This window comes from Alosa sapidissima, chromosome 7, assembly GCF_018492685.1.
Source record: "Alosa sapidissima isolate fAloSap1 chromosome 7, fAloSap1.pri, whole genome shotgun sequence".
Taxonomy (NCBI): Eukaryota; Metazoa; Chordata; class Actinopteri; order Clupeiformes; family Clupeidae; genus Alosa; species Alosa sapidissima.
Window position 1 is genome coordinate 34,615,241 of NC_055963.1, and position 22,157 is coordinate 34,637,397.

A 22,157-nucleotide genomic window follows, 5' to 3' on the forward strand; every position below is an offset into this window, starting at 1 on the left:
TTATTTCAATGCTTGTGTCATGACATGCAAATGTGTTGAACTAGCTGTCATTAGTTGTCATAGTCTGTCTAGCATATATGTGACCTAACAGACAGGAACGTCAGGATGTATAGACAGGTGTACAGTGGTGTACACCTCTGACCAAGGGGTGTTTTACTGTATATTGGTCATGTGTCATTAGTCCAATGCTGTAAAAGCCTTTGTTTTCTATATACTGTCACAACGTCTGTCAGCAGAAAAAAACTTTGAAACATATCCACTGTCTTGCAATCAACACCCTCCACACACAATTATGTGTAATTTTATAGCTTTGAAATAGAAAATAGTGTTGTCTTACCTGTCATATTGACATCAAGACAAAACAGTTTGACTAATTTGACATAAACAATGATGTCAGGACTTGTCATTTTGATTGCACTGACAGCTTCATTGGTATAAACATTTGCTTTTGAGGCATAAACAAAACATTTGAGCAAGATGCAGTTTTGAGAAATGCAGTAACATACACATTTGCACAACAGTTTTTTCTCAATTGCTTTGATGATTTGAGAAATGCACCAAAGTCACTGAGAAAAACTGTAATGTGTAAACGCTCTCATTAGCAGCTTGTGGTCATTTAGCTGATCATGTTGATAAATCATCTGTTGTCAATGTGGTCTGATCCTGCTGATTTAGAGAAAAAAATGTACAAATAATAAAAACAACCGATTTGGAAAAACTGTAAAGCCACAACACATCATCCCCTGTCAAATTATGACCAGCAGAAACAACAGACTATCATCATCGTAAACTAGAGGGTGACACAGGAATCAATTGACACCCCCATCCCAAGCCCACAAAAATACTCCCGTCATATCCCGATCACGTGACTGCCCCCCAAATAAAATCCTGTCCTGCAAAATCCAGAGAAAGACTCCAAAATCCCGCCCTGCTCCCGTTTCGATCCCTATATGTTGTCAAAAGTTAGCTACAACCATCAGATGATCGAGGTGACGAGGGTTATTAAGATCAACTTTAAACACAGTGAGCCATAGATCTTGACAATTACACAATATTATAGTGTTAATGTCTTGAGTAAAGCTAGACATGTTTCGATTGTTTTTGCTACCATGTGTCCTGCCATTACAAAAACTAGCATCTCAACCAACATTAGCAATTAGCTCACGTTAATATGGCAATAGAAAACACCTTCAGTTGTGAACAGGGCAAATGCTTTGTTTTGCTCTGATTGGCTACTGCTGTACTGAGTAGCCGATCAACAAACGTATTTTGAGTTGTAAGTGGTTCTTTTTTATAAAACAAAATGCAATCTTTGGGCATTGCAGCGTAATTTTTAATTTAAACTCTGGCTCCGTCCTGCTCTCGCGCTCCCGTTGATTTCTATGCTCTATTCCGTCCCTATCACGTTACCAACAGTGAAATTGACCCCCCTACCACGGGACCCTCTAGCGTAAACACAGCAGACAAAGAGGTGGCGCCTCTCTGTGTGTGCAGTGTGTGTGGAGTGTGTGTTGAGTGTGTGTTGAGTGTGCAGTGTGTGTTGAGTGTGTGCAGTGTGTGCAGTGTGTGTTGAGTTGGTGCAGTGTGTGTTGAGTGTGTGCAGTGTGTGTTGAGTGTGTGCAGTGTGTGTTGAGTGTGTGCAGTGTGTGTTAAGTGTGTTGAGTGTGTGCAGTGTGTGTTGAGTGTGTGCAGTGAGTGTGTGCAGTGTGTGTTGAGTGTGTGCAGTGTGTGTTGAGTGTGTGCAGTATGTGTTGAGTGTGTGCAGTATGTGTTGAGTGTGTGTTGAGTGTGTGCAGTGTGTGTTAAGTGTGTGCAGTGTGTGCAGTGTGTGTTGAGTGTGTGTTGAGTGTGTGCATTGTGTGTTAAGCGTGTTGAGTGTGTGCAGTGTGTGTTAAGTGTGTTGAGTGTGTGCAGTGTGTGTTGAGTGTGTGCAGTGTGTGTTGAGTGTGTGCAGTGTGTGAGCTGTCGTTTGTATGGTAGTGTACTGGACAAGGAGCAGAGTTTGTCTGCAGTATGGCAGTGTAGTGGACAAGGAGCCTGGTTTGCCTACAGTGGCCTGAAAAGTCATGAGTTTGATTCCCAGGTGCCACTGTGGTGTCCTTGGGCAGGGCACTTAACCCCGAGTTGTGTCCTTGGGCAGGGCACTTAATGCCGAGTTGCGTCCTTGGGCAGGGCACTTAACCCCGAGTTGGTCCAAGGAGTCTGGACATGATATTACTTGACTTGTATCGGTCAGTCGCTTTGGATGAGAGCGTCCGCCAAATAAATAAAGATAAAGATAGAGAAGCACAGCAGTTCAGATTGTCTGTGTCTCTGGGCGAGAAGCGTCCCACACAGTCCTGCACATTAGCCTCCAAGCCACAGGGGGCGCTGTTTCCCAGCCCAGGCCAGTGGCTCAGGAGGGGCAGGTGGTGCTGCAGACGTCCCCAGCCTGGAAGAGGTGGTAGATGTTGACCAGTGGGAACATGGTGACCGAGCCCAGCAGGGAGCCAGCCTGCACTGCAGCTCCACACCACACGAGGGCGCTGTGGCTCTCGTCTCGCAGGATCACCCCCACCATTACCTTCACATAGGACAGCAGGCCAGTAAACAGCACCCAGGACATCACCTGGAACACATCAGAGATAGAGAGGAGTTGTTACATGCACACACATACGAACACATGCACACATGAACACACACACACACACACACACACACAGGCACACTACAGATAGAGGTGGGCAAATATACCTCAAAAACTATTTTGTTACAAACTACAAATACTGACTCATGAAATGTAACAAATAAAATACAAAATACTGATGTGAAAAATGTATTTCATTAATATCACGGTATACCACATTATTGAAGGCCCCAACATCATCTTCCAGGCAGCACTGCATGGAAGGCACCAGGGTTAGGAAATTAGAGTTAGGGTTAGGTGCCTTGAAGTCGATGGTCGCAGCGCTGCCTTGAAGTCGACAGTGGGGGCTTAAAACACCATGAAACGTGAGAAGGAACTTACGATGATGGCCTCCCCCAACGCTGAGCCCTGTAACAATGGGCAGGGGCTCATGGCAGCCATGGCCATGTTGTACCCCCCAAACACAGAGCCCAGGAAACACAGCACCCCTAAAAACACCAGCGACCTGAAAGCACACACACACACATCAGACAGAATACACACACACTATCACACAGCACCCTATGGATCTGCATGGATGAGTTATTATTGTACAGTTGACTGTGTTTGTTGTTTACGTGTTCTTAGTAAACATTAGTTCTACAGCTGGACAACAGACAGGCTGCGGTTCCTCACCGTTTGGGACGGAACATGGCGATGACGCAGGCGACGGGATTGGCCACAGAGGCGAGGGCGGCAGACAGGTGGTAGGCCAGGTGCCCGTAGGGCATGCAGGAGTAGGTCTGCACGGAGGGCAGCAGCCCGTTGGTAGCGCCGTTCACCCACACCACCATGCCGTAGATAAAGGCCAGCTGAGACGCGCTGTGGCCAGGCTTGGCCAGCAGGGGGCGACTCTGCACGCGCTCCTCACCGCCGCCGGAGCCCTTGGCGTCCACGCCGGAGCACACGGACGCCACTGAGTCGCTCTCCGGCACCAGGTTCTCGGTGGACAGCTGGTAGGTGCGTGGTACACGGGTCAGGGCGGCGAAGGCGGCCAGGCTGACAGCCGTCATGAGTGCCAGGAAGCCGAAGAAGACCTCAGTGGAGAAGTTGGGTGGCAGGTACTCCGTCTGGATGGCGAAGCCGGGGTCGCTGCCGTTGGCGGATGACTGGGAGACGTTGACGCAGCGGGCCATGCCCACACCCTGCGCCAACGCCACCAGGCCCGGCACCAACCCGCTCAGGCCCTCGCCGATGAAGTAGGACGTCACGTACTTGGCAGGAAGTTGCATCATGAAGGGCAGGAAGGTGACGGAGGAGGTGCAGTCGAGGAGGGCGAGGAAGAAGGTGAGGGCGAAGAAGGCAGTGCTGCGCTCTTGCCCGAGAAACCAGGAGGTGCGACGCCAGAGCGTGGCCAGGAGCACGCAGGACAGCACGCCCAGCGCCAGCACGCCGGACACCACCGGACTCTCCCGCACGCGCCCCCGGCACAGGCGATGCGCCACTGTCACCAGCAGCGGGCCCAAGTTGGCCAGCTGGATGATGACCGTCAGGTGTGACGGCAGATCCCAGCCCTCCGGCAGCACAGTCACGATCAGGGGAAGCTCCACCCACAGCCCGTTGACCGCCACCCATGAACCCAGCCCAAAGGCACAGGCCAGTACGTGCACCCACAGGGACATCGCCGTGGCAGTAATGACCAGTAGGTCCGGAACAGAACCACACCAATGGGAGCGGACCAGGAGCTGCTGCAGGGGTCGGGGTCTGTGCCGTGTCTAGTTTGAGACAGCCAGTGAGGACGGGGGCTCAGATGGTGTGTGTGTGTGTGCGTGTGCGTGTGCGTGATTTAGTCTTACTTCAGGGTTTGGTGAGATGTCAACCTCTGTGTAGGTTTGTGTGTTGTGAGTGTGAGGTGAGTGTCTGTGTGCAGGCAGTGACACTCAGCTGTGAGTGTGTGAGTGTGTGTGTGTGTGTGTGTGTGTGTCTCCTCAGAGCCTGAAAGGAAAACAGGAGAGAGAGATGAGATGAGAAACGTCTTCACTCTTCCGTGGTGCAGAAAGGAAACTGAGTAACATGAAACTTCCTGTCTGAACAGCTGTGGCGTCTCACACACTGAGCTCAGAGAGGAAGAACAAGAAAAAGAGGAAGAGAGAGAGAGAGGAATAGAGAGAGAGAGGGGGAGGGAGAGAGAGAGAGATTGAGAGAGAGATCAGAAGAGAGGGATAAAGAGAGAGAAAGACAATGAATGAGAGAGCAAGAGAGGAGTAGAGAGAGAAAGAGAGAAGGCTTTCTATGCCATAAAAAATATATTAATATTGAAATACCAATCAGAATTTGGCTCAAAATATTCCAATCGGTTATTGAGCCCATTGCTCTATATGGCAGTGAAGTGTGGGGTCCCCTAACAAACCACGATTTTGAAAAATGGGACAAAAATCCAATTGAAACCCTGCATGCAGAATTCTGCAGGAACATTCTAAAAATGCAGAAACAAACACCAACTAATGCATGCAGGGCAGAACTCGGCCAGTTCCCCCTCCTTCTAAAAATTTAAAAGAGAGCCATCAAATTCTGGCAACATTTAAAAACAAGCGACCCCACATCCTATCACTTCAAAGCCTTAAAGAGCCAAGAATTGAACATAGAAAAGAGTCCCCTCATCCAGTTGGTCCATAGGCTCCAGCAAGAAACAACCAATGGAACTAACATCACTATTCAGCCTCAGGACACTGGCACCCCTCTTGAAAGAATAAATACCAACCAAATTATCAACACCCAGAAAGAAAAATATCTCACATACTGGACAAAAACAACAGAAAAACAAAGTAAACTACAAAGTTATTTGACTCTAATACCAATTAGCAAAATAATTGACAATTGTAAGAGACACCAACTTGAGAAAAACAATGTCTAGATACAGGCTTAGCAACCACAGTCTGGCAATAGAAACAGGCAGACGCAGGCAAACCTGGTTGCCTAAAGAAAACAGACTTTGTGTGAACTGTGACAAAAAAGAAATTGAGTCAGAACGACACTTCCTCACTAGCTGCCCTAACTGCCCTAAGAAATACGCTCCAACTTCTATCCAAAATTCCAATCTATATATCCAAAATTCTTTGAGATCGAAGATCACAAGAAAATTAGATATTTATTAGGAGAAGAGGAAGATTGTGCAATACTAGCTGCACACTACATACACAACTGTGACAGAAAGAGGAGTGACCACTGAGCAACGCGCCCACACACATCACACATTGATGAAGTGTAACTGTTTATAATGTTTGTATATGTTTGTTTGTTTACTTTTTTGTAATTATCACTATTCCTGTGAATGCTTTGGCAATGCATCATATGATTTGTCGTGCCAATAAAGCATATTTGAATTGACTTGAATTGAGAGAGAGAGAGAGAGCAGGAGGAATAAAGAAAGAGAGCGAGTGAAAGAGAGAGGACTAGAAAGAGGAAGAGAGAGAGAGAAAGAGAGAGGAGGATATTAATAGAAAGAGCTGTGTCACTGCTGCAGCGTGGAGCGTCTCCTTTACACAAGTCACCTCCTGACAGTCGCTCCTGACCTCCTGGTTACTCATTCACAGTGTGAGCAGCGTGGCGTTGGGGTCACACACACACATTCATATTTCACGTTCATATCAGCGTTAATACACGCTGGGGTCACACACACACATTCATATCTCACGTCCATATCACGCTGGGGTCACACACACACACATTCATAGCTCACGTCCATATCAGTGTTAAAGGAGAATTCCGGTGTGATATTGACCTAAAGTGTATTGAAACATGATACCGAGTGTGAACGTATGTCTCATAGCCCATCTCGGCTTGTCCCCTGCACTCCAAAATCTGGCGCTCCAAAAATAATTCAGTGGAAATGCATGGATTCCAGTTGCTGCTACTGGAAGAAACTGGAATCCATGCATTTCCACTGAATTATTTTTGGAATCTGATCCCTTATCATACCTGTTCATTCTTACTCGTTGCTCGACTTATCGTGACTAAATTCAAGATGGCTGCAAACGCTAAACTTCGTGAAGATACTGTCTGTATAAATCGTCTTGTAAGTAAACTACCAATGCTTTTTCAAAGTTCTCAATGTCTCGTTTTAAATGTCAGGGCCCTCGGAAGTCTACCAATGAAGTGTGGAGATACATTGAGCCTCGTAAATGGGTGTAAAACAGTGATTTATTTGCATGGCTAGCCCGATGCCGAAGCACCACTATTGAAAAAGCTGTTGGTAGCATCGGCTAACTAGCGCCAGATTTTGGAGTGCAGGGGACAAGCCGAGATGGGCTATGAGACATACGTTCACACTCGGTATCATGTTTCAATACACTTTAGGTCAATATCACACCGGAATTCTCCTTTAAGTTAGATGGGGTCAGATATTCTTTAGAATGTGTAGCCTTTAATACACGCTGGGGTCACACACACACACATTCATATCTCACGTCCATTTTAGCGTTAATACACGCTGAACCTGATCAGTGCTGGAGCTGAGGTAACACACTTCATTCATAATCACTCCCTGAGGTCTTTACACTTTACAACACAACTTGCGTTGTTTTTACACATCTCTGTGTCCAGATAGGGACAACACATTAGTTTTTAACAGTGTAGGATGTGTGTGGTTTCTGCGGTAGTGTTTGGTAAGAGAGTGTAGGATGTGTGTAGTTTTTGCAGTAGTGTTTGGTAAGAGAGTGTAGGATCTGTGTTGTTTCTGCGTTAGTTGTTTGGTAAGAGAGTGTAGGATGTGTGTAGTTTCTGCAGTAGTGTTTGGTAAGAGAGTGTAGGATGTGTGTAGTTTTTGCAGTAGTGTTTGGTAAGAGAGTGTAGGATGTGTGTTGTTTCTGCGTTAGTTGTTTGGTAAGAGATTGTAGGGTGCGTGTAGTTTCTGCATTAGTGTTTGGTAACAGTGGTCCCTTAAGGTGAAGTGAGTTGACTGGAAGTTTCATAAAACTTTCAGTAAAAGTGGGTCATTCTGAGGTAGGCACGTTTTGTCTCTGCACACAGTGTTTCAAGCCTTCATTACAGGAGGAGTTAAACAGTAACTCTTTGCATCTCATTACGATTAAGTATTATTTCAGCACATGCAAGCGGCCTAAATATTTAATACCAGAACAACAGGCAACTCAGACCAACTGGTAAGTCAGTAATCCTGAGTCCTTACATCAATCATGCAGTGGCCATCTCCTTGACCTCTTCGCCCCCAAGGCCAAATTGGGTAGGGTGACATGTGTGATGTGTTTCGCTGTGTGGAAACCTACCGTTACAGTTTCCCCACAAGCTCACCCCCCTAACAACTTCACTGCTGTGATCTGGTCATCTTCACTAGAGCAACTCAAGATGTGTAGGACACTGCCCAGGCCTGCCTCATACCCTGTCCACACAGACACACACACACACTGTCCACAGACACACACTGACCAAACAGACACACACACACTCCACAGACACGCACACTGTTCACACAGACACACACACTGTCCACACAGACTGTCCACAGACAGTCCACAGACACACACACTGTCAACACAGACACGCACACCGTCCACACAGACATGCACACTGACCAAACACACACATACAGTCCACAGACACACACTGACCAAACACACACACAGTCCACAGACACACACATGTTGTCCGCAGTGTATGCGCCATACAGTCTCATGCATGTTTTCAATCTATGGAGGAGGGAAATGTACTTTAGACAAAAACACCACCATTCACTGGCATTTGTTATTGCAGCATGAATGGCATATGGACTATCAGCAAGACAGCACAGCAGCAGTGTGTCAGAGTGCTCAGAATGTTTAGAACTGCCAAACTAGCCGTGTGACCAGAGAGGAGACGCGATGTTTAGAACTGCCAAACTAGCCATGTGACCAGAGAGGAGACGCGATGTTTAGAACTGCCAAACTAACCGTGTGAGCAGAGAGGAGACGCGATGTTTAGAACTGGCAAACTAGCCGTGTGAGCAGAGAGGAGACGTGAGCGGGAACATGGCTCCTGAGGGAAGTGAGAAGTGCTAGGCCTACAGTGTGCATTTGAGTCACTAAATCACATTACTCTGAACCACTTCTCCCTCCCTAAACACACACACACACACACGCACGCACGCACGCACACATACACACACTTACCTCGTGTGTAATGAAGACAGTCTCCGGTCCTTCTGTCTCACGTTAACTGGCAGCACATGAGATCTGTGATCGGTGTGCGTGTGTGTGTGTCTGTCCAGAGTTCAGCTCTACCGCAAGAGTGTGTTGTAAGTGTGTGTGGGGTCAGTGTATGCCCCTTTTAAAGCTGCTGCTGAATGGGAGGGTTCTGATTTGCCCTCTGGCCCGTCCCTCGCTAATACAGCACCACCGCTCTGCTTTCACATGACAGCCAAGTGTGTGTGTGTGTGTGTGTGTGTGAGATAGAGGTAGCTGTGTATGGGACATACTGATGGTGTAGAAAATATGTATGTTTAAGGGACATACTGATACACAGCTGTGTTTGTGTGTGTGTGTGTAGAAAATATGTATGAATAAGGGACATACTGATACACAGCTGTGTGTGTGTGTGTAGAAAATATGTATGTAAAAGGGACATACTGATACACAGCTGTGTGTGTTTGTGTGTATATGTGTGTATAAGGGACATACATATACACCATGGAGTGCATCTGAGATAGTTGTGTGTGTGTGAGACAGAGAGAGAAGAGAGAGAGAGAGAGAGAAAGGGAGGGAGGGACATGCTCAACATACACTGGTGTACAAAAATACACTGGTACAAAATGTTTATTTTTTGTGTGTGAGTGTGTGGTATGTGTGTGCATGCTTGTCTGAGACAGCTGTGTATATGTGTGGGAAGCACTCAACAGTGTGTGTGTGTATGTGCGTACATAGTTATGAGCTAGCTGTGTATGTGAAAGAATGCTCTTTGTGGGGGGGGGGGGGGGGGGGTTAGATTAGATTAGGTGAACTATGATTGATTTTTAAAACCACAAGTTAAAGTCACAAGCCCATGACGGGGAGCACAGGCACGCATGCTCAGGACAGCCTCTCTGAAGGCCTCTCCTCGACGCCAGCCAGGCAATAATAACCTTCCTGACCTCTGACCTTCGCCCTGAAACCCCACTCCCTCAGCCCCCCGGCAATCCATGCTGTTCTTTAAAGGAACCGTATGTAAGAAATGTATTTCAATTAATCATAAAATGGCCCTGCTATGTCACTAGACATTAAAAAAATCATGTTCATTTCAAATACTTATATCACTGGCAACAGTAGTCCGGCCAGGATATTGTCATTTAAAAAGTGAAGTTGCAGCCCTCAACTGATGTTGATGTTGTCATGTTGTGTTTTGGCCTGATGCGCCACCCTCCACCTATCTACTAATCACAAAGTCAGTAGTGTTTCGGCATCCGGGTTGCCAGCTCTGCCAGTCAGGGTGGAGGGGGAGGGGATACACCGCTCTACAGTAATTTGAAAGTGATCGCAGTACCAGTTTTGGCCACAATCTTACATACAGTTCCTTTAACCCCCTGTGATCCGTGGTTCTTTAACCCCCTGTGATCCGTGCTGTTCTTTAACTCACAACCAGATGGAGAGTTCTGGAGAGAGACAAGGGTGTGGTGTTTGGTAAGAGAGATCAGTCGGGGTGAAGTCTGTTCAGTGAAAGTGGGTCATTTAGTCACTGAGATGGGCGTGTGTTTGTCATAAGAGCCGTGTATGTTATGAGAATTGTATGTGTGTTGTGTTATATTATGAGAGTTGTAAGTGTGCTGTTGTTTTATGGGGAACATCTTGTGTGTTTGTCGAGTTGTACGTGTGTTTTGTTGTTTCATACATGTTGTACGTGTTTTGTTGTTTCATACATGTTGTACGTGTGTTTTGTTGTTTCATACGAGTTGTATGTGTGCTTTGTTGTGTGTCCCTATCTTTTACTGTCTATGGTTACTCCTTAGCAAACCATAACGAAACAGTGCTTCACCACATCTGTGGATTAAGCCACACAGTCAACTCAATGTAAGTAAGATAAACGAGGATGCTAATTGTTCTCAGCATTGCCAGCATTGTGTATAATATGATTGTCACTTGGAGGAGACTTGTAGATAACTAACGTTAGCATAGTTAGCTAACCTGCTAGCATCGTCACGTCAGGCAGTGCACAGTAGTGTAACATTTATTCACCATAAATTAATAAAGTTGAGTGGTTCTGCAATGTAGACTATGTTTCCGTTTTTTTGCAGTACCATGTCCCTTACATGACATGGCCCATCCTTGTAACATGCATGCAGCAAACCTAGATATGAATGTGATTTCAGCCCGACTTTCAACATTTCTTTCAAGAAGACACGTAAACCACAAAGACCCGTAATGAGGGATCTGGAATGTTGGTTACCTAGCAACCAAGACGCTGAAAAGGGAACTATTTTTTGGTGCGAAAGAACGATGTCGAAATTAAAAAAAAAATTAAACAATAACGGGATGTTTTCAGATTATTTAGTTTGTGGTAGAATTGTTGTATAAAAGCAATATAGCACTCGTGATCGTGGGATTGGTCATGGATATTCCCACGGGTGTTGTTCGGCCGTAGCCACGAGGCCGGAGGCCATGACCAACCCCACTCTCACTCGTGCTATATTGCTTAAGTAACCATAGACAGTAAAAGATAGGGACCCATTGCTTGAAATAGTGGAGAGCTGGGATGAGAACATTGTGTCAAATCTTCGCATTGTATCGCGGAGTGATTTATTATTAGCTGTGCAAATTCTGAGTTGAAATGTCCAGGGATATTCCAACTCATGGAACGTCTCTCGGCCAATCAGAAACAAATAAATAGTTCCATAGAACCCAATTGTTGTATAAAGGTTGTTAGTGTTTGTTGTTTTGTAAGTGTATTTTATTGTGTTATAAGAGTTGTGTGTATTTCGTTCTGTTATAAGAGTTGTATGTGTGTTTTGTTGTGTTATAGGTTACAAGTGTGTGTAATTGTTTTGTAAGTGTCAAGTGTTGTTTTATGGGGAACACCCTGATTTGACTTTGGGCTCAGTAAATCTTTGCTAATAAGGTTTGGACTCAATATCCCATCTAAAGTGTAGATAGGAAAATAGAACAGGATAAAATAAAACAATAGGTGTGTGCGTGTGAGAGAGAAAGGGAGAGAAAGAGAAGAGCGAGAGTGTGTGTCAAAGTAACCTGTGTAAAATGGGTACTGACCTTTGAACACTTGCATCAGTGGAAGATTTCTCTTTGAAAATACCTCCTGGCGTCCTACTTCATAGGGAGAGTGCGGCTGGCTGTCATTTATACCTGGGCTTATTGGTCCCATTAAACCAGATTAACCCACGGCATCCAGGTGTCTACTTCCAGTAAAATATACACACACACACATTGACCTACATCTGGCAGCAGCACATGATGTGTGTGTGTCACATGAAGCAGCTGGACTGTATGGAAACACACACCGGACTAACAGACCATCTATATTATTAAACCCCCAGGCGGGGTGCCAGCCTAGAAACCGTGGAAACCAGCGCTTTCACTTATTTACTCCAGTGATACGCCACAGAGCTGTGAGAGCAACATCCCTCTGCTCAACAACCTGAACCGCTTCTTTGCTCGCTTTGAAGCACAAAACAGCACCTGCCCACAGAAGACCCATCCCCCTCTACATGAGCAGCCCCTGTGCCTCTCTGCCGACAGCGTGAAGAGGACACTTGCTGCTATCAACACCCGTAAGGCAACAGGTCCAGACAACATCCCAGGTCGTGCGCTGAAGGACTGCGCAGGGGAGCTTAAGGATGTCTTCACAGACATCTTTAACACTTCCCTGAAGCAAGCCATCGTCCCATCATGTTTCAAAGCTGCCACCATCATACCTGTGCCGAAGAAAACTGCTCCATCCTGCTTCAATGACTACCGCCCTGTGGCACTGACACCCATCATCATGAAGTGCTTTGAGCGGCTTGTCATGTCACATATCAAAGCCATTCTCCCCCCCACCCTGGACCCCTTCCAGTTTGCATACCGAGCCAAGCGGTCTACAGAGGATGCAATCTGCTCTGCCCTCCACCCAGCCCTCACCCACCTGGAAAAAAGAGACTCATATGTGAGATTGCTGTTTATAGACTTCAGTTCTGCATTCAACACCATAATACCACAACAACTCATCTGCAAACTGGACAAACTGGGACTCAGTACCTACCTCTGCAACTGGCTACTGGACTTCCTCTGTCAGAGGCCCCAAGTAGTACGTGTTGGCAACAATACCTCAAGCAGCATCACACTGAGCACAGGGGCCCCCCAAGGCTGCGTGCTCAGTCCGCTGCTCTTCACCCTGCTGACGCATGACTGCACTGCAACCTACAGCAACAATCACATAGTGAAATTTGCTGACGACACAACTCTGGTGGGTCTCATCACCAAGGGCGACGAGACCCAATACAGGTTGGAGGTCGACCATCTGACCACGTGGTGCAGGGACAACAACCTCCTGCTGAACGTCAGCAAGACCAAAGAGATTGTTGTTGACTTCCGGAGAGGTCACACCCAACACCTGCCACTGACCATCGACGGTGCTGTGGTGGAGAGAGCGAGCAGCACCAAATTCCTGGGGGTGCACATCAGCGAAGACCTCTCCTGGACCACCAACACTGCATCACTGGCGAAGAGAGCTCAGCGCCGCCTGTACTTCCTGCGGAAACTCAGGCGAGCAAGTGCTCCACCAGCCATCATGACCACATTCTACCGAGGCACCATTGAGAGCATCCTCTCCAGCTGTATCGCTGTGTGGGGCGGAAGCTGCACTGAATACAACAGGAAAGCCCTGCAGCGCATAGTGAACACAGCTGGAAGGATTATTGGTGCTTCACTCCCCTCCCTGAAGGACATTTACACCACCCACCTCACCCGCAAGGCGACCAAAATTGTGAGTGATGCAAGTCACCCCGCTCACAATCTGTTCGATCTACTGCCCTCTGGGAAGAGGTACAGAAGCCTGCGCTCCCGCACTACCAGACTCACCAACAGCTTCATACACCAAGCTGTAAGGATGCTGAACTCTCTCCCTCCTCTCCCCCCTCCACCCTCAGCTACATAACATCCTGGACATTGGACCCACAATGGCCGCGTGCACTACTCCACTTGCACACTTGCACACTTGTACACTTTACAACTTGTTGTTGTCCTGAAAACACAACACATCTGCTGCTCTTACATAACTTGCACCACTATGTCACTTTCTTTCTTACTTAGGTCAAACAGAACTACCCAAGCCTTTTATTGGCCTGACTTTGCACTAGTATTTTATTGACTGTCTATGCACAATTTAAACCAAATTTTGCTGCTCTTATTTTTTTTCATTATTATATGTGCCCTCTTATTTACTTACTTTTTTGTTTACTTGAATGTTATGTTTGTCTGTGGACTTAAATTGGTAAAATATGTCTTGTCTTCACCGTGGGATAGAGAGAAACGTAATTTCGATCTCTTTGTATGTCTGGAACATGTGAAGAAATTGACAATAAAGCTGACTTTGACTTTGACTTTGACTTTGTGATGGGTTCAGAGACTGAGCTAATGCAATCACTGTTATGACTAACAGTAACACACGGCCTCCACTGATCTCTGTGTGTGTGTGTGTTTTGTCCTACCACAACCCCACCTCAGATATCATCAGAGATGTGGCTTCCTGGTGTGTGTGTGTGGATTAAGGTCAGGCAGGCACACGGATCAGAGGTTCATCTGATCACAAAATGCTAAACACTGTGTTAAGTGTATTTGTGTGTGTGTGCGTGTGTGTGTGTTGGGGGTGGGGGGCCGGTCCACTGTGGTCTGCATTGACTTTTGGTAACGTTTCTGCCATCTATCTAGAAGGGTCAAGGCGAACAGTTCCAAAAAAACTGTGCTGAATGGCTGCATCGCAGGAGGGCAAGATGTATTTCTGGATGCTGGAGAGCGTAATCTAGTAACTCATTGGCTAAAGACGAAGTGATTGGCGGTCTCTTATATGAGTGTCGCCACTCTGTTTTCCCAACCACTCTGGTGGAGGGATCAGAAAACGATCTCTAACTGCACCAAACATCTGTCCTGAATCGAATCAAATACAAAGAAAAACCCAAATCTCAAATGTCACTGGCCCATTCTAAATGTGTCCTAATAATCTCTGTAGCAAGGTTGTGGAGTTACATCAGTAAAGTCAAAGTCAATTGCTAAATAAATGTAATTAATTTAGTTACCGAGAGAAAAAGTGTAATTGAATTAGTTACTGATCACATTTTTGGTGTTTAGAGAGGACAAGAGAAGCGTAAAGAAGGACAAACATCAGTGCAGCACTCCACCAATCAGGCCTTTATGGTAGAGTGGCCAGATGGAAGCCATGTTTTGCTGCGAGTTTCCTAAAAAGCCCCTGAACGACTCATGAGAAGTGACCGAGAAGTAAAATCATCTGGTCTGATGAAACGAAGACTGAACTATTGGCCACAATTCCCAATGGTGTGTGGAAGGAACCAGGCACTGATGTGTGTTCTTCTTTACGCTTCTCTCATCCTCTCAAAGGAACTCTGGATCTCCTTCATAGTGACCATTGGGTCCTTGGTTACATGTCTGACCCAGGCCCTTCGTCCCAGATTACTCAATTTGGCTGAGAGGCCAGATCTAGGAAGACTGTTGGTTGTTCCAAACTTTTCCATTTGAGAATGATGGAGGCTACTGTGCTCTTGGGCACTTTTAATGCTGGAGAAATTTTCTTGTATCCTTCCCACAACCCGGTCTTGCAGGACAAATCTTGTGGCTTGGTTTTCACTCTGACATAGACCATCAACTGTGAGACCTTATACAAAGAGATGTGTCTTTCCTAATAATGTCCAATGAATTCATTTAGTCAGCATCTCAAGGACCATTGATAGAAGTAGGATGCACCAGAGCTCAATTACAAGCATCATAACAAAGGGTGTGAATACTTTGTAGTTGTAATGTAAATGGTATATTTCAGTCTTTTATTTTTTTTTTTTATAAATTTACAAACCACACCAAACACCTGTTTTTTCTGGGGTGTTGGAGTAGTGTGTGTAGATTGATGAGAAAACATTTTAAGATATGTCTGAAAAATAACAAAATGTGGAGAAAAAAAAAAAACACTTTCCGTATAGTGGGGCTAAACATTGCTGTATATTATATTTAAATATGGGGGGCTTTCATACCTTTAATTTGATAGGACAGTGAAAGAGAGACAGGAAGCGAGTTGGAGAGAGACGGGGTGGGATCGGTAAATTATCTTGGTTGGACTCAAACCCAGGTCCTAGTGGGCATTTAGAACCACGTGTTGCATCCCAGTGGGCATTTGGAACCACGTGTGGTATGGAAGCTGTAGCCAGTTGGACTGAGCCAGGTCCCAGTGGGCATTTGGAACCACGTGTGGTATGGAAGCTGTAGCCAGTTGCGCCACAGCACCCTCCCAGCAGGCCTATTTAATGCTCTCATTATAAATTTGCACTGCCTGTAGTATGTCAATCAAGAGGTAATCAAATGTACTAATAAGCTACATTACTTTAATTAAGTATTCAAAATAGCTACATCGCTAAAGTAATTGTAATATTAAATTTTCTAATATAGCTACAGTAGTAGTACTAATCTGTAACCAATTACATTTATTGAGTAACTTTCTCAACACTGGTTCTCTCCATCTGGGATGGTGTTTGACCTAGCAACAGAAAAAGAAAAAACCTGGCCTGGCCAATTAAAAAAAACCACCAGTAATCCAACTGATTTTGACTCCGGAAGCTCTCAGATATGTATGGGATTTAAACCTGCGGTGTCAACCACAGCTGTGCTCTTCCTAAACGATAGCACAGGAGAAGCAATCACGCTTTAGGCCCTGCTGTAGGTTTCGCATCGTATAGGCCTATCTGGCGTCGTCTAGACAGTAATCCAGAAAGTCTTATATCAATTGGCTAAATCTCCTAATCCGAGTGCAGAATTCTGCCATGGTTACACTAATCTTTTATGAGCATCGCGAATGCGCTGACACATCTGTAATAGTGTCCCCCCCAGCCCAGGCCCAACCACCCGCTGATATAGCAGTTACTGCCCAGATAACAGACCTACCCACCCCACCCGCCTGCTTTACAAAAACAACACATTGGAAGAACAGCTTTGTTTGTCGAGATACCGCACTTACCGTAAAACTTCAAACTAGATGTACCGCATAGCGGTACAAAATATGACCGCCGCTCAGTCCTGTACATCCGTTCCGCGAAAATAAATCACACTTCAATTTGTCTCCATATTTTACTCCATCCCCCACTCTTGAAACTTTTGTGTATGCTTGTTTGGCATGCCTGAGTGTGTGTGTGCGGCTGCACAGAAAGTAGCCTACTGGTGCTGAAAAGGTGAATAGATTGTAGAATAGCCAAAGAAGATGTAGCATTGTTATAAAACCTTTAAAATCTCTAAACAATCACAAGTAGGGCAGTTCATCACAGTTCATCCATTGCAACTGGATTGATGAAAGGTCACTTACACCTGTAGGCTACATTGTATTTGGGAAAAGCAAAAGGTATCAGCATAATGTTATTTATTTATTTATTTATTTTTTAATGTATTTATAAACAAAAACATCTCTGTCAGTTCCATGCCGTTTTCAACAGCTATCAAAAACAAAGGTCATTTTTGGATGGATGGATTTTTTGTGAATGTTTCTTCTTCTACATAAGATTTTAGTCATCTTTAGTTCATGTAATACTCTATTGTCAATGCACAAATTAAGTAACAGTAGTCTGAAACGTTATTGTTAATGCACAAATTAAGTAACAGTAGCCTAGTCTGAAACGAAATGCTGTTTTACATCTAACCAGTGGTGCAAATAACTGACATGTCCAAATGGGCCTTGATGAAATGCGTCGCTAGACTGTTCATAGACATTTTAACGGGCCAAAGTTGAAGAGCTTTTGTCCGTTATTGTTCGTGCAAATATAGGCTGATTCATGTTCCCTTGCATTGTTTAACTGAGGTCCATGGCTAGTCTGGCTTTCATCAGACCAAGCTCAATCTTTTAAGAAATCAAAAAATAAATAGCGGGCAGATCACGCTGGGTTCACCCAGCCTAGTCCATAGGCACCCGATATTGTTTAATTTTCCGATTGAGATATACACGCTCTGGCTATTCTAAATGCAAAAATGCATCAGGGAGTTATGACAACTCCATAAGCTACAGGTAGGATTATAAGGTAGGCCTATTTACAACATAAATTGTCAATAGGCTATGCTGGCGACACAAATGAAATCTCCTTTGGAAACCAATCGCTTACGCCTTACAGTATCAAGCGGACTTAAACTGTCATATCGTGGCGAAAAGTTGTAATAACATTCACGCAGCTCCATGAGTCAAGGAAAGCGCGAATGAAGTAGCCACTTCTAAATGGGACCCACTACACAGTAGCTTAAGGTGTTTTGCTAAAGCAGCCATAATTAAATGAAGGTGTCATTGTTTGGATACTTCACACACACGTGCTTTTTAATTTCACAGACTACAACTACCAAGCCAAGATTACATCAAAGCACATCGATTCCCCTCGCACACCCTGCACGCACTTAAAACAAAATAAACAGGCGTCTCAAACAGGCATGTATAGGCAAAACTGTATCAGACCGGTGTAACGTTGGTAAATCTTCCATTGCACAGAATGATTTTGTAGCACGTGCAATAAATGACAGTCGAAAGATACAAACAGTGCTGCTATCAATTTGCTTGGTATAACCGCATTTATAGTTTTCTACAAATGCAATCAATCAAATGCCTCCATCACTCAACCAACGCTAACGGTAACATTACCTAGGTCCTTATTGATATTACAAGATTAACGTACCTGCAGTAAAAACCAAGCATGTCCGATAAACATCCTCAGATTTATTTCGGCTTCAAGAAGAAATGGGAATTACACTTCATGTGAACATCGTCCTATCCTTATTAGATGCTCGCTGCGGTAAATTACAGTCCTTGTAGGAAGCGTCCATTGTTTTTTCCAACCCACTTTTAACTTCCAACAAAATTACGTCTCACTGCAACGATGCGCCATCTAGTGGACAAACGACTACTTCTCGCCAATACTGAAAATGCAGCCATGATGATGATGATGATGAATATTTATTTTGGGTTTCTTTTAATCCTACTGAATTTGTAATTATGTATCGGCCGTTCTAATACCGATAGTATGTGGGTGCCTGTGTGTGTGCATGTGTATATGTGTGCACTGCCATTTACAGGCCAATGAGTGTACAGTCACTAAATGTACACATAACCTAATTTTTTTAGACCCCCCCATGGATGAAATTCTACGAAACTTGGCATACCCCCAGAGAATGCCAGGTCAATCATACACATAAAATTTGGTGCAGTTCTGAACATCTTAACTGAAGATAGGGGCGATTAAAGCAGAATAATATTGCATTTTCATTTTTTACCGGGGGGTGGGGGTGCAAATCACAAATGAGTGATTATGAGCCAGGTTGACCAACATACCATAAAAGATTCTTCATCCTCAGTGCCACGGTTCAGGTAGTTATTTAGGAAAAACTGTTTTTTTGTTTTTGCGGTTTAGGGGGCCCAGCACGAGGAGGGGGGGTGGTGGTCCCCGGGGACGAAATGAAATTTTTCCGTAAAAGTCTAGTGGGGCTACATACCCACCAAATTTCATGTACCCCGGTGGTTCGGTGTCCCGGGTATCAATGACCAAAAATTCAGGGAGTAGATGACGGGAAAAATTCTTGAATTGTGTGCATGTGTGCGTGTACAAATTTATGTTGATGTGTGTGGGTGTGTGTGTGTGTGTGTGTATGTGCGTGCTTGTGTGTTTGCCTGCGTATGTGTGTTTGTGCATGTGCATGCATGCGTACATATGTCTACTGTGTGAGTATGTGTCATACGTATGATTACTGTAAATGTATGTGTGTGCGTGTGTATCTGTTTATGCACATGTGTGCACATGGAATGGGTTAACATGACCCCTGGAGGCAAAAATACGGAAAAAATTGGTCATCCTAAGCCCTACAAGCCCTCAAGATATTCACAGAGAACTGTGTCTGCCCTACCCTCCTTTCGGGGGGTCCAGTCCAGCGGGGGGGGGGGCTACAGATCAAAACGAAGAATGACGGTTCCATGCTATCCATGTGGGGGTACATGCCCACCAAGTTTCGTGTACCCCGGTCTTTCAGTGTCCCGGGAATCCTTGTTGGTGTACGTCACTAAATGTACACATAAATTATTTTATTGTAAGGCCCCCCATGAACGAAAGTACTCAAAACTTGGCATGCATTCGGAGGGTGTCATAATGATCCTACACTTTTAATTTCGTGCAGTTTTGACCTTGTCAGCCAGAGATATTGTGATGAAAACACCAAATTTTTTGCTTTTTAATTTTTAACTAGGTGGCGCTATACATGAAATAAGTGGTAATGGGATGGGTTGACATGCCCCCTTAAGACCAACATACATAAAAAAGGTGGACCTCCTAGGCCCTACGGTTCTCGAGATATTCACAGAAAACTGTCTCCGGCCACCTACAGGCCAGTTGGTGTATAGTAACATAAATTAATTTATTGTGTGGCCCCCCATGAACGGAATTCCACGAAACTTGGCGTGCATACAGAGGGTGTCATAATGATCCTACACTTCCAATTTCGTGCAGTTTTGACTATGTTAGGTCACAGATACCTTCAATTACAACACCTCATTTTTACTTTTTTGTGTTTAACTAGGTGGCGCTATACATGAAATGAGTGGGTATGAATGGGTTGACATGGCCCCTTGAGATCAACATACAAAAACAAAATGGTCCTCCTAAACCCTACGGTTTTCGAGATATTCACAGAAAACTGTGTCTGCCCTACCCTCCTTTCGGGGGGTCCAGTCCAGCGGGGGGGCTACAGATCAAAACGAAAAACGATGGTTCCATGCTATCCATGTGGGGTTACATGCCCACCAAGTTTCGTGTACCCCGGTCTTTCAGTGTCCCGGGACTCATTGACGGAAATTTGGGCATGCGAAAATTGCGGTCATAATAATAGCCGAGTCCCAAACTGATGCCTGTCTCTTTTAAACGCCTGGTGTGGCTATAGGTTTGGGTTAAAGGCCGGGCTCCAATAGAGGCCTGGTCTGTTTTTTAGGTTCGGGTTGTATTTAATCGTCTAAAAGCCCAATTCACACCAAAGATTTGCAATGACACGAAACCGTTGCAGAAAGGAGTTGCAGCGGCGTGAATTAGATGTTGCACGTCGTTGCAAGCCATCGCAAAGCATTCACCATGTCTGGTCACAGTTGCAAGGTTTTAGAATGTTGCATCAAGTTGCTGGTTAATAGAATGTTGCAGCTCATCTCGTCGCGAATCTTTGGTGTGATTTGGGCTTAAGCATGGTGCAGTCTGTGCACGTTATGAGATGGCAATAAAAGACTGCATTGGGGAAAAGCTAGAGTTCCAAATTGTATAACTTTTTTCAATATGAACTATGCCTATACAGTATGTCCGACTTCGACAGCGTTCAATTCATCCCTTGTGTTTAAAATTTGCAGATAGGCCGATGGTAGCCTAAGCTTGTTTTTATGCTGGCAACAAAACAAAAGGGTTCGCGAACATTATTCTTTATTCTAAATGCGTACTGCCATGGCAATAACGAGAAAGAAGTCAGAAAAGGAATTTCCCTTAGGTTAATGATGTAAAGTCAAGTGCGCTTCTATGGGTCTGGTGTGTGCGAGCGCAGTTTTTATTGATGAGTCGGAGTGGCAAGTGCTGCGTAGTTGCAGTGGAATGTGGCTGCCCTGGGCATTATAAAACTTCTCACTCTTAGGCCTACTCATACACAGCGCTGAAATTGCGTATTTAGCTGTCTAAATTCGAATCATATGCTGGGGGAGAAATTGTCGGACATCCATGATTTTGTTATTCAGCACCCCTGGTCAAAAATATGTTTCCGCACGCCTGGAAGTAGGCTATGATTTGAAATGTAGACGGTTGTCAAATATGCCAAATAAAATACAGGAGAAACAATATGGTTCAGGCTCTCTCATGCTGTTTCATTCATGCCGAAAGGAAGGGAGAATGAAACATTACGCATGTTCCACTTTTGCATAAATAATTCCTTAACGGTTTTGGTCAGGGCTGATAATGCAACTGTATTTGACAAAGGACCGATATAGGATATTTGCTAGTGACAAAATATGAGCTTTCAGTGTGATACGATCTCTTTGTAAATTAATGATTAAAACGTGTTTCATCTGTTCTGGCTATCCCCGTTATGTGGATCTTACTGTATCTCACTTAATGAACAACATCTCAACACTAAATGAATGATGATCCGTAATTGTCATCAGATAGCCTAGTCATATAGGTAGACATTCAGTGTGTTTGAAATAATTAATTTGATGGTTTTGTGTAAAGGGAATTAAAGGCCTGTCTCATATAGACGTCTGTCTCTAATACTAGCCGGTGCAGTTTGGCGATTTGGGAAAATAAAAGCCCGGGCTATTATTTGGAGTTTAACAGTATATCTCATAT

General features: G+C 44.8%; 1 protein-coding gene across 3 annotated transcripts; it reads right to left on the reverse strand.

Moving 5' to 3' along the window:
* Nucleotides 1-1,858: 1,858 nt before the first annotated feature.
* slc52a3 (solute carrier family 52 member 3) lies at nucleotides 1,859-12,115 on the reverse strand. Of its 3 annotated transcripts, XM_042098533.1 has the most exons (5): nucleotides 11,830-12,115; nucleotides 8,767-8,873; nucleotides 3,302-4,600; nucleotides 3,008-3,131; nucleotides 1,859-2,608 (listed from the first exon to the last, which is right to left on the reverse strand). In XM_042098533.1, the coding sequence occupies exons 3-5, from the start codon at nucleotides 4,285-4,287 to the stop codon at nucleotides 2,396-2,398; spliced, it is 1,323 nt and encodes a 440-aa protein (XP_041954467.1). In that variant the 5' UTR covers nucleotides 4,288-4,600; nucleotides 8,767-8,873; nucleotides 11,830-12,115; the 3' UTR covers nucleotides 1,859-2,395. The 3 variants fall into 3 exon arrangements, with proteins under 3 accessions (XP_041954467.1, XP_041954468.1, XP_041954466.1); XM_042098534.1 differs by lacking the exon at nucleotides 8,767-8,873; XM_042098532.1 differs by lacking the exon at nucleotides 11,830-12,115 and having other exon boundaries at nucleotides 8,767-9,302.
* Between the last annotated feature and the right edge of the window lie 10,042 nt (nucleotides 12,116-22,157).